A 13,086-nucleotide genomic window follows, 5' to 3' on the forward strand; every position below is an offset into this window, starting at 1 on the left:
AAAAAAGAAGAGAGTGGGGGAGGGGCAGAGACACGGTCAATTGGATGAACTTACTAATACTCACAACCTGTTAAGTACTCACAAGAAAAGTCCTTATAAAAAAAGGTCATTGACAATAGCACATTGAACACATCAGTTAACAATAGATGACTAATAAAGTTAAGCCATGTCTGCACCTGAATGAAGGATAAAGCCATAATTACTAAAAACCTTAGTTGTTAAAAGTAACATTAAAATCTTTGGAAAAAAATTGATTGACCATAAAAACTGCTTAGTGTAGAAACTGTATATGAAAAGAGGACATGACAGTGAAAAATTAACAGGGTTTTTTTCTGGTTTAGATAAAGGGGCTCATTAGAATTTCTCACCTTTAGGAAGACTTTGAGAGGCAAGGATGACTCTCTCACGAATATTGGATGAGGATCTACGAGGTGAACTATTGGCCGAACTGATGAAGTAGGATTTCATGTCTGTTTGAGTACCGCCAGAAATTTTCACCTGAAAAAAGAAAGAAAAAAAAAATATTTTCAATCATAGCAAGTAAAACAAAACAATCATAGTTAAGTAAAATCTACTCCCTGTTTAACGTCCCCCAGCCAGACAATTTGGTAATAATCACTAGCCCATAAATACTTACTTTGGTTCTAGGCACAGCCGATACTTGGGCAGTCTGTGTTTCTCTCTTGGAACTTCCACTGACAGGACGCTTGTTGACGTATCGAAAACTTTGAGGTACACCCCAAACTTTGGTTTTGTTCTCTCGGCTGCTTTCTCTAGAACGACTCCTTTCACCCATCTTGTTGAAATCTTCCAATGATTGTTCCTCCCCAGGAACTGAAAAAGAAAAAGAATAGTTTTCTTGTAGATTTCAGATCTGGGAGTTGATGATGGTATTGGTATTGGTAAAGGTAGGGCCATCGGCTTTAATACGGAGTTGATGATGATTCATGTTCAAGTGATTGTTGTTTAAGGTGTCAAGTAGTTTATTTGAGAGTATTACTTACCTCCAATTTTCTTCCTTCCATTCTTCCTGGATATTTGCCCAGGTCGTTTCTCCCTGCTTCTGCTCGAGGAAGGGGACTCATCAGAAAGGAGTTTGGTAGTCCTCTCTGGACTATTGATGTATTTTTTCCATTGACTATTTCTGAAACAATAAGGAATTTTAATTGTGTTAAACATAAATGCTTGTCACAAATGTTGCTCCCTGCTTAAAGCATAAATTTTATTCCTTGCCTTACTTGACCAATTTCCTTTTAGTCTGATCTACTTCTGGGGGAAAAAGTTACATTACCTCAGACTGCTGTCAGTTTGCTGACTGCTATCTGATTTCTTTACATGTGATCTTGATCCCACCACTCGGTAAATTATCTGCTGTGGCTGAGGTTCAGGTGGAGAGTTCAGTTCATCGTGCGAAAAACCATCATGATTGATTTGATGGACCGGGGCTCGTGGAAGCCCCGGTTCTCTGCTGACACCACTCGAGTAACTGTCGATGAGTTTCTGAAAATATAGGAATGATATGTGTATATTTAGATAAGCCAAACCATTTATTTCAAGTGAATTGTATGCTTATTGAGGGTTTTATATTGCTCTAAGGTTGGTCCTTCACAAGAGGGGTAATAACAATCTACGCACCTGGTGACATTTACATCATTCAGCCTGAGTGTGCCAGGGAAACCAGCAACCATACACTATGTTGCTTTGGTGATCCATTAGGATCTGGTGTATTCACCAAGCACAACCACTGGCTTTATTTCAAGAGAATCACACTGCATGCTTGGGAGGGGGGCCTCGTGTAGCAAACACGCCCGACTTTGCGTGTTTGCTACACGGAGTTGTGTATATAATCATGCTGTGCGCTCCTGGGGCTTCACAGGGTTGTGCATAAGGTCATGCTTTGCGCTCCCTTGTTTATGGTCATGCTGTGCGCTCCCAAGGCTTTGCGGGTTGTGCATTAGGTCACGCTTCACACTTCTGGGGCTTTGCCCCTGAGACCTACTATCATCCCTGAATATTGTTTCAAAGAAATGAAAACTAAAATTGAAAGAAAACATTAAACATAGGAAAAGTTTTGCTGGTCTCAAACCTTGTTCCCTGTGTATTTCTTATGGGGAACTTAAAAAATGTCAATATCTCGGGAACAGTTTGGAATTTTGGGGATTTTTCCCAGTATGTACAAAAAATAAGGAATCCAATGGTGAAAACTGCATTGCCCTAGCCCACCTAGAAGTGGGTTAGAATTTGTATATGTGAGTGAGTGAGTCAGTTACACAAGCGGCTGTATTAAGGTAAGACTCATGGTGGATTTCACCAACACAAACAATATGGTTCGTCAGACTAATCGACCGTTAGTGATTATGCGCCATTTTCTCAAAATTCTGTTTCGTATTGGTATTGGTAAAGGTAGGGCCATCGGCTTTAATACGGAGTTGATGATGATTCATGTTCAAGTGATTGTTGTTTAAGGTGTCAAGTAGTTTATTTGAGAGTATTACTTACCTCCAATTTTCTTCATTCATGTTCAAGTGATTGTTGTTTAAGGTGTCAAGTAGTTTATTTGAGAGTATTACTTACCTCCAATTTTCTTCCTTCCATTCTTCCTGGATATTTGCCCAGGTCGTTTCTCCCTGCTTCTGCTCGAGGAAGGGGACTCATCAGAAAGGAGTTTGGTAGTCCTCTCTGGACTATTGATGTATTTTTTCCATTGACTATTTCTGAAACAATAAGGAATTTTAATTGTGTTAAAGATAAATGCTTGTCACAAATGTTGTTCCCTGCTTAAAGCATAAATTTTATTACTTGACTAGGATTAGAACCAACAACCTCCAGATCCAAAGTCCAGTACTACACCACTGAGGTTGGTATTTCTAAAACAATAATTATTAGAGCCTAGGTAATGTCCCAAAAAAAGAGGTTTTTTATGATATATTATAGTGAAAAAAAAGTTACCACCTCCCTTGCCTTACTTAACCAATTTCCTTTTAGTCTAATCTACTTCTGGGGGAAAAAGTTACATTACCTCAGACTGCTGTCAGTTTGCTGACTGCTATCTGATTTCTTTACATGTGATCTTGATCAGGAAATGGACAAAATTCCCGGCAACATTCCAGTCCTCATTTTGGGTAACAGATGTGATCAAGCTCATCATAGGGCTGTTGGAATTGAGGAGCCCAAATATTACATTGAGAACTTGAATAGGTAAGTCTTTTTATTTAAATCAGAGAGCTCTCATAAATGCTTGTCACAAATGTTGCTCCCTGCTTAAAGCATAAATTTTATTCCTTGCCTTACTTGACCAATTTCCTTTTAGTCTGATCTACTTCTGGGGGAAAAAGTTACATTACCTCAGACTGCTGTCAGTTTGCTGACTGCTATCTGATTTCTTTACATGTGATCTTGATCCCACCACTCGGTAAATTATCTGCTGTGGCTGAGGTTCAGGTGGAGAGTTCAGTTCATCGTGCGAAAAACCATCATGATTGATTTGATGGACCGGGGCTCGTGGAAGCCCCGGTTCTCTGCTGACACCACTCGAGTAACTGCGCAGAGTTGTTCCCACCCAGGTGCGAAAGTTACATCGTGTAAACTGAGCTTTGAAAGGGATTTTATTGTGTGGGACTGGGACTTTTTCATGTACTGATATTTCGTGGGATTTTTTATTATCAGTTTACAATTTTCAGTGGCGGATTAGAGATTTTATGATTTTCCACTTCTAACTTTGCTTTTTCCATAGTTTCTAAATTCCCACGAGGAAAAGAGGTCAAAAATCTGACTGTATAAATTTTAGTTTATGGGTACCTAGTTTGAAAAAGAACTGGCCAAAATCATACCATACCAGTATTTAATTTTGTCGACTACAAAATATGGGAGGTATAAATATTTTGCAGAGTTATTCCCACCCAGGTGCGAAAGTTACATCGTGTAAACTGAGCTTTGAAAGGGATTTTATTGTGTGGGAGTGGGACTTTTTCATGTACTGATATTTCGTGGGATTTTTTATTATCAGTTTACAATTTTCAGTGGCGGATTAGAGATTTTATAGTTTTCCACTTCTAACTTTGCTTTTTCCATAGTTTCTAAATTCCCAGGAGGAAAAGAGGTCAAAAATCTGACTGTATAAATTTTAGTTTATGTGTACCTAGTTTGAAAAAGAACTGGCCAAAATCATACCATACCAGTATTTAATTTTGTCGACTACAAAATATGGGAGGTATAAATATTTCTTCAGTACCCCAGCAGGATATCACTCCTTGGCACTGATTAGCGGTCAAGATCTCATCTTTCTCCGGCATTTCAGTTCCATGAAATATTTCTTCAGTACCCCAGCAGGATATCACTCCTTGGCACTGATTAGCGGTCAAGATCTCATCTTTCTCCGGCATTTCAGTTCCAGAATCCAGAATCAGATAATCAGAAAATTCAGATTTCAGAAATCAGAATCCAGATCTAGAAGCCACCTAATCACAAGAGTAGTGTATAGTTTTCTCTCTCTCTCCTTTTCATCCCTTTTGCAACTTCTAATATGAATGTGCTCATTTTCTTCTCAAATATTAGATTAAACACTGTAAATTTTATTTTTATTAAAATGTCATAACTTTGCCAAACTTTTATTTTGATTGAATCTCTGTTCAAGTGATATCTCTGAAGTGCCACTACATTCCAAGTAAGTATGAAAAGTCCCCCATTTCACTGCCCGGTAAACACTTCAAAAAGTAGACGGGTACCTGATAAGTAGTCTGTTTGTACAGATACTTCTGTCTAGATTTTGATCGGTGGGAGAGGCAGACCATTTTGGTACATGTGTAGGAGGTTGAGTTAAATGTGACTTGTTTGGTGAATGGAATGCAGTGACAGTTTGATTATTATCAGCTCTAACTGTTTTACAGTCAACTTGGTCATAACATATGGATTTCCAAAATTAGTATTTCTGCATATATCTATAGTACCTACTGCTGTATTGTGCAGTAGGGTGCTATGAGTCACCCTCATATCCTGTTGTATAGTCACAATATCATAGGTACTAATGGATATTAATGTAAGCCACTAATATCAAGTAACATAGAGGAATGGTTTACTGTTCACACTGGACTTGCTTGCCTTACCTAAGTTGCGCTATTTAGGGCTATACAGGGAAACATATCTATTCTATGATCAGTTCTAACATAAAAAATTCAAGCTATACCAATTACATGTACTCTTTCAGGTATTACATAAGTACTTCTGATTTCTTTGCTGCTGGGTCTTTGAAAATGTTGAAAGATCTCACAGTCGGTTTGGCAGTCAGGGTGTTGAAGTTGAAAATTCGTATCTCCTTGGTGCAACAAAAAAGAAGTACGATAATAAAATACGGCTCTTCTAAGCAAAGCCAATTTTGTCCTCAATTATTTTTATGTAATGTAAAGTAAATGCAATTATTTTTATACAAAAAGCGTGTAGACTGAATTCGTCCACACTGCCTCGACAACATCGTTTACCTCGTCAGTCAATCAATGGTAGTCGACTATGTGTGGACAGTGGACACAGCTTTAGGCCATTTTTGAATCACAGCATTACTAATCCCTCTTCTGTGTGACTATGTGTGGACATATACAGGGAAAAAGATCAAAAGGATCTAGCGCTTCTCACGACTTAATCTTCACCCACAGGTCGCTCAAATTTTGCAGACAGCTTCAATAACTAATGATGATCAAAAGTGTTCGCGGGCCGGAACTCAAGAAATGTATGGTTCAGCCGCTATTTAACGCCAAAACTTTGAAAAAGTCTCACAGTCTCTGAGTGTGCTCAGAAAAGTAATAAACACTACCTTACGTGAGATTTCATGACTGCTGTTTGTTCATAATTTTCAGAATGAAAGCAGCATGGAACAAATTGACCCAGAAGGGAGACAAAGAACCTCCAACCCCTTCAGGACTGCAAACTCTGCCTGCCAACTTGCAAAAGAAGTACTCCAAGGGGGTACAATATAACATGAAAGTTGTCATCAAAGGTGACCACAATGTGGGTAAAACCTGTCTCTTTGAGAGGCTTCAGGGTCTTCCCTTCACTGGTGAATACCAAGAGACGGCAGCCATTCAGGTAATTTTTGAAGACTGTGAGACCTTGTTCTATGAAGCTGCTTTGTATTTTTTGAAATTTACATTGTATCTGACTGATTCCTATTTTAGGTACAAACCCTTTTATTAGACTAGCTGTGAAATAGGGGAAAATTTGTCTTTTCAAATATGTATACACAGGTTAAGCTAAAACAAGGTGGGGGCAACATACTCTTCAGTCTTCAATATTTTGACTAAAAAAAAACTACCTACATCAATATTGTTCAACTTATCTTGCTTTGCAGATAGCAGCAATTCAGTGGAACTACAAAAACACTGATGATGTGGTGAAGGTAGAAATTTGGGACATAGTTGACAAGGAAGGTGGGGGCAACATACTCTTCAATATTTTAACTAAAAAAAAACTACCTACATCAATATTGTTCAACTTGTCTTGCTTTGCAGATAGCAGCAATTCAGTGGAACTACAAAAACACTGATGATGTGGTGAAGGTAGAAATTTGGGACATAGTTGACAAGGCCAAGAAGAGAGTCTTGCAGGATAAATTGAAAACAGAAAACTCAGGGGAAGGTGAGGCTGGAGTTGCTCTAGATGCAGAATTCATCAACGTTTACAAGGGCACCAATGGGGTCATCTTGATCTTTGACATAACTAAGAAATGGTGAGAATAATTTCAAGTTGTGTTTTTGGAAAAGTAGAATAGAATATGCTCTGTTCATCCTGGATGAATAGGACTAAAAGTCCCTTTGCCCTTTCAGTCTAAACCAGCAATTCTCAACCGGGGGGTATGGGAGAAAAAATTGTGTAAGGCAGACAAAAGCAAATTTTGAATTTTGATGGCTTATCAGTGCATTATAGTCCAGAAAATTTTGACCTCAAGGTACTGAAATATTATATTTTTTCGAAAGGTAGTGAGTATGTTTAGAACTTAGTAGTAATGGTATAGGTACACATCAACTGAGGTATGGGTATACCCGGTAAACATTATGATGGTGGTGGGGGTACATGAGATTAAATCTGGGTACCCAAGGGGTTCTGACTTTCATCATTCCTTGACATTCATCATTCCTTGTGTTTGCAGGACTTTTGACTACGTTCAGAAGGAAATGGAACTTGGATGATCATAAAGAACAGAAATCCGAAAGTGAAGAATTTCATTTTAAAGTTGGTTGATTTTTTGAAAGAAAAAAATTGAAAAGTCAAAAGAAACTTTTGGTTAAAACACTTGGTCACTGGTAAGTTCAAGTCTGACGAGAAAAAAATTATTCAATGTATTTAAATACTGAATGGTGATAGTTTTACCGATGATGACTATAACAGTTTGATAGCTGGGGAATTCCTATATCTATATTGCTATATTCTATGATCAGTTCTAACATAAAAAATTCAAGCTATCAATTACATGTACTCTTTCAGGTATTACATAAGTACTTCTGATTTCTTTGCTGCTGGGTCTTTGAAAATGTTGAAAGATCTCACAGTCAACAACCGAACAAAATCACACATATAAACAAAAACCCCGGGAATAATAGGGCGAAGTGGGAGGAGATTGAAAAAAGAGGGAAAAAATCGTAGTGAAGAAAGAAAAAGGGAACAAAATCGTAGTAAAGCGCCCGTTCCCATTTCCCCCGCTCAAACCTATTATCAGAAATGTAAGTGACAAATACAAGTGGCCACGTGACCGTTCTTTCACGTGCAGTTTTGGGTCGCGTGCCGAGGGGTTGGGGTTGTGCAACCCTCCGGTAAAGCATGAAGCAAGCCAATCCAACACACTTGTACCGCCACAGGCAACGAGGGGGGTGGGGTGGCGATTTGGATCAGGTGAAAAACTGAGGGTTATAATTCGAGAGACCAGATTGAGAAATCTTACAAGGCCTTCTTTTCTTGGACCTGAGATTTTATATGAAAAAGGTGAAAGACAAGTATTGAAAAGAGGAAAGGAAAAAGACACTAGGCTTGCACTCACAAGTTTCCGGGTTCAATTCCCGGCAGTGTCTGGAAATATTGGGGGGGTCCAGACTAGGTAATAAACCTTCAAACCTCAATAAAGTATACAATTATGTTTGGTGATAGTAGAAGTAATAGCTGCAAACGGGAAATGATGAAATGAACTGTGTCAAAAATAATTACCTACTGAAAAGCTAGAAAAATAAAAATAGACCAAAAGCAATTTCAAAGCATAGGTAAATATAAATTTCTTTTATTTAGAAAAAATGCGTAAAAACATTTGGGTATTGCAAAGAAAAAAAATCCAAATACAAAATATTCATGTACTTCAATATGGGTAAAAATATAAAAAAAGGGGTAGCAGTTCAATTTACAACCAGCGGTTTAAAATAGAAAATAAACTCAATAATTATTACTTGGTTTATTGGAGTTCACATGGAGTTTAAGTCATCAAAGTCACCACCAAATGGAATTTTCAAAGGAAAAGCAAAAGAAGATGAGGACAAAAGGAGAGAAAGAAAAGTACATAAAAGAGTCTGGCTGAGGGACTATTTAAACAGAGAGTAGATCAGCGTCTAGTTAGGGGACTATAAACAGGGAGTAGACTAGTCCAAATTTCCTCACGTTCTATCAATAGCGAAGGTTGAGTACATAAAAGACCGTATGAAAAATTCAATTATTTTTTTTCTGTCAATATTGAAATTTAAAGAGAGGATAGAGGAAGGAAGAAGGGAGGGAGCGAGAGAGAGAAAGAGAGAGGGATAGAGTAGAAGAGGATTAGGTCTTATTATCACGTAACTAGAAGGATGTCAGTGACCAAATGTAAAATATAATAAATGTCATTATACTTGTTATCCAATGTCATTAATAGCTTTAAAATATAAAATAAATGTCATAATACTCAAAGTCATCGAATGTCATTACTAGCTTTAGATTTAGAATATAATAAAATATGTCATAATACTTAGTATCCAAAGTCATTATTAGCTTTAAAATATAAAATAAATGTCATAATACTCAAAGTCATCGAATGTCATTACTAGCTTTAAATTTAGAATATAATAAATCATAAAATATGTTAGCTTTAAGAGATAAAATAAATGTCATAATACTCATAGTTATCGAGTGTCATTAATAGCTTTGTAATGTCATTAATAGCTTTAGAATAGAATAAATGTCATAATACTCATAGACTCATAGTTGCCGATAGATTTAAAACAATAAAATATGTCATAATACTCGTAGGTACCAAATACAAAAATAAAGGAAAAGAAGTAAAACGACTTTTGATTATTAATTATTCCAATATAGCACACCATAAAAAAACAAATTATAATATAACAAACATGTCAACAAAATCTAACTAACAAAACATTTTGAATTGCATTAATCTGAGGGACCGTTTAGACCCGTAGTATGACATTGAGGTGGAGGTAGCATGACATTGGGGTATACACAGGGCTTGGCTGGGCTGGGCTTGAAAATAGAAGAAAAAAATCCTAGCCTAGCCAAGCCATGTGTATAGCCACCATCCGAGTGTACTACATAGACATCGGTGGGTAATTTCGTCGAGATAAAACAAGAAATTTGATTCGTGCGTTCAATGTTTAAACGTAATCTGTGAACTTCTAATAAATACATTTAAAGTACCTATGCTAATCACTCTAATCAGATAGACTGGAGTAAATAAGGAAAGTGGAAATAAGATTGGCAACAGTAATAGGTACCTTTACTTATAGGTACCAATTTAGCCAACACCTGAGAGCAGCCTAAGACTCTCGGCGTTGCTTAACTTCAGTGATCTATCTTTTCTAATAAATATAATTTTTAATATTCATGATCAAAACCATTAAACCACCGTTCAAATCACTGTCCTATTATGTCTTTTTTACTAATGTTTGCTAAGTGGATACAAAACATAGCAAACAGTCGCATTCGCATAAAACTTACACAATTGTTCACATGTATTTTGGTTGACCTAAACAAACAAGATTTTCACAAGAGGCTGGAGAAAAAAATCCATCAAGAATGGCCCTTTCATTACTAGTCCGATGGGGTGTCGGAAGTATGATCGTAGAAAAAGGTGGGTTTTTAAAAAGCAAGTGTTTATGTTTTCGGAGGCTGTAAAGGCTGTTCGAGCACAGTATCCAGTTTATTTTACACCTACACCTTTCCACGATATAAATAAAAGGTTATAGAAAATATTATGAGGAAAATCATGTAAATCTGGGTCTACAACATACCTAAAGTCTCAACATCTGAGAATGCTCAAATTCTTCACCGAAAAAGTTCTGAAAAAGGTCTCAAAAGTAACAACGAGATGGTAGACTCGTTAGGTCAGACTTTAAATGCTGCCCTTTTGGTAGAAATTCCATTAATTCACCCCTCAACGTTTCACGCTTCAAACTCTCCCTAACTACCCTCAGTTTTCGGGATTTCAGGACTAAAAGGGATCAGGGGTGGAGGGTTGTGAAGAATTTGAAAACAGTTTTTCCAAAAGGGCACGCGTATGGCCCTTTCATTACTAGTCCGATGGGGTGTCGGAAGTATGATCGTGGAAAAAGGTGGGTTTTTAAAAAGCAAGTGTTTATGTTTTCGGAGGCTGTAAAGGCTGTTCGAGCACAGTATCCAGTTTATTTTACACCTACACCTTTCCACGATATAAATAAAAGGTTATAGAAAATATTATGAGGCAAATCATGTAAATCTGGGTCTACAACATACCTAAAGTCTCAACATCTGAGAATGCTCAAATTCTTCACCGAAAAAGTCTCTGAAAAAAGTCTCAAAAGTAACAACGAGATTGTAGACTCGTTAGGTCAGACTTTAAATGCTGCCCTTTTGGTAGAAATTCCGGTATTCAACCCTTAACGTTTCACGCTTCAAACTCTCCCTAACTATCCTCAGTTTTCGGGATTTCAGGACTAAAAGGGATCAGGGGTGGAGGGTTGTGAAGAATTTGAAAACAGTTTTTCCAAAAGGGCACGCGTTTGATTCGTGCGTTCAATGCCAAACTACGTCCTATCCTTATAATAGGGATATAATAATTGTATACAGAAATAAATCCCTGTAATAGGGATAAAATAATTGTATATAGAAATATATCCCTATAATAGGGATAAAATAATTGTATACAGAAATATATCCCTATAATAGGGATAAAATAATCGTTTGCAGGAAGCATAAAACAAGGCTAATAGGGCACGCGACTATTAGGTTAAACTGGGGCACAGGGCTGTAGAATTCATTGAAACATATAATTTGTTAATCTTTCACATGGCTGGGAAAACTAATTAACCATTCATGTGTGATACAGGGTTAGATGATATTTTTCCTAGTGACGTAATGGACTAGGGAGGCTGGAAATAATACATATCTTTCTATGATACTTAGTACTGTAGGCATTATGGGACTTCTTAGGTATTCTTAGCTGACAGTAGGTAGGTACCTACTCATAAAATAATAAGGTAGGTAGGTATGTACCTATATTTATTAGTAACGGTACTAGACTATATAGGTATAAGTGTTATACCCAACAGTCAGGTTTAAATTTATAGTCGAACTTGGAAGTCAAATTTAGACGGATTAGTTTCCATTTCCCGTTCTAATTATAGAAAATAAATCACCCTAAAGGGGATTTTGCTCAAAATAGGACGAGATTTTCCTAGTGACGTAATGGACTAGGAAGGCTGGAAATAATACATATCTTTCTATGATACTTAATACTGTAGGCATTATGGGACTTCTTAGGTATTCTTAGCTGACAGTAGGTAGGTACCCATAAAATAATAAGGTAGGTAGGTAGGTATGTACTTATATTTATTAGTAACGGTACTAGACGATATAGGTATAAATGTTATACCCAACAGTCAGGTTTAAATTTAGTCGAACTTAGAAGTCAAATTTAGCCGGATTGGTTTCCATTTCCCGTTCTAATTATAGAAAATAAATCACCCTAAAGGGGATTTTGCTCAAAATAAATAAATAAACAATGAGTGGGACACAGATTCGTACACGAAAAAAAAAAAAAAAATATTACCGAGGGTCGTTTGTTCGACCCTGTAACTAACTTTTGATATGTACACACCACACATACGTACACAATAAGTAGACATACATGTTATTTCGAATTTAAATATGTATGTTTCAATTGATTATTTATTAGCCGTATGATTTCTCGAGAAAAGTTGAGAGCGTGCGAAATTTTCGAAATAATAAGGCGATGAAATAATCCTTTAACAATTGTTTAAAGTTTTCAAAAGTTTCAAGACAGGTCGCCTTGTTAACCAGATTGATTTTGATGGTTATTTGATTGCTTAACATGGTCTATGAATAAATTAACGCTGTCTTTTGGCGTGGTTAACCCTCTTTTACACCAGATTGATTTTGATGGTTATTTGATTGCTTAACATGGTCTATGAATAAATTAACGCTGTCTTTTGGCGTGGTTAACCCTCTTTTACAATTTGAAATTAAATTCAACCGTTTACCTTAGGTATAGATATATCTTGTTCTTCCCCAAATTGAAACCATAGGCACATGGGTACATCCACTAAAAATATTGCTTTTATTTTTCAACTAAATTGGGCATCATCCTAAACAGCTAATATAGTGATGAGTGTTTTTGACACATTCACTGCAACCAGATTGATTTTGATGGTTATTTGATTGCTTAACATGGTCTATGAATAAATTAACGCTGTCTTTTGGTGTGGTTAACCCTCTTTTACAATTTGAAATTAAATTCGACCATTTACCTTAGGTATACAAATATCCCTTGTTCTTCCCCAAATTGAAACCATAGGCACATGGGTACATCCACTAAAAATATTGCTTTTATTTTTCAACTATATTGGGCATCATCCTAAACAGCTAATATAGCGATGAGTGTTTTTGACACATTCACGGCAAAAAAGATCATCAAATTAAGACAGTTAGGTACCTATCTAATGCTGGGTATTATCGAAATCATACTTAAAAGAACTTCTAATACCTGTTAAATACATTTTTGCCAAGGTAATTGTACCTACCTACAAGGTAGCAAAAGACAAAAACGGGTTAAATGAAGATCGGAAATGAAAAGCG

The 13,086-nt window shown here is 36.6% G+C and overlaps 2 protein-coding genes across 2 annotated transcripts in view; one reads left to right on the plus strand and one right to left on the minus strand.

Annotated features, from left to right (window-relative positions):
* Window positions 1-4,382, minus strand: part of LOC108252316 — a 5,809-nt gene extending 1,427 nt beyond the window's left edge. The window contains exons 1-8 of the mRNA XM_026823140.1: window positions 4,232-4,382; window positions 3,345-3,636; window positions 2,575-2,714; window positions 1,973-2,034; window positions 1,292-1,500; window positions 1,005-1,144; window positions 638-834; window positions 369-498 (exon numbers count right to left, since the gene is read on the minus strand). Of these exons, the coding sequence (XP_026678941.1) occupies window positions 369-498; window positions 638-834; window positions 1,005-1,144; window positions 1,292-1,500; window positions 1,973-2,034; window positions 2,575-2,714; window positions 3,345-3,636; window positions 4,232-4,382 (1,321 nt within the window). The remainder of the gene's footprint in view (window positions 1-368; window positions 499-637; window positions 835-1,004; window positions 1,145-1,291; window positions 1,501-1,972; window positions 2,035-2,574; window positions 2,715-3,344; window positions 3,637-4,231) is intronic.
* Window positions 4,383-5,174: 792 nt separating this feature from the next.
* LOC103508570 (rab-like protein 6) overlaps window positions 5,175-13,086 on the plus strand; it is a 29,677-nt gene continuing 21,765 nt past the window's right edge. Inside the window, exons 1-4 of the mRNA XM_026823141.1 lie at window positions 5,175-5,203; window positions 5,847-6,075; window positions 6,498-6,715; window positions 7,136-7,168. Of these exons, the coding sequence (XP_026678942.1) occupies window positions 5,190-5,203; window positions 5,847-6,075; window positions 6,498-6,715; window positions 7,136-7,168 (494 nt within the window). The 5' untranslated portion in view covers window positions 5,175-5,189. The remainder of the gene's footprint in view (window positions 5,204-5,846; window positions 6,076-6,497; window positions 6,716-7,135; window positions 7,169-13,086) is intronic.

The sequence above is a fragment of the Diaphorina citri genome, unplaced genomic scaffold, assembly GCF_000475195.1.
Source record: "Diaphorina citri unplaced genomic scaffold, Diaci psyllid genome assembly version 1.1 scaffold410, whole genome shotgun sequence".
In the NCBI taxonomy this organism is placed as follows: domain Eukaryota; kingdom Metazoa; phylum Arthropoda; class Insecta; order Hemiptera; family Psyllidae; genus Diaphorina; species Diaphorina citri.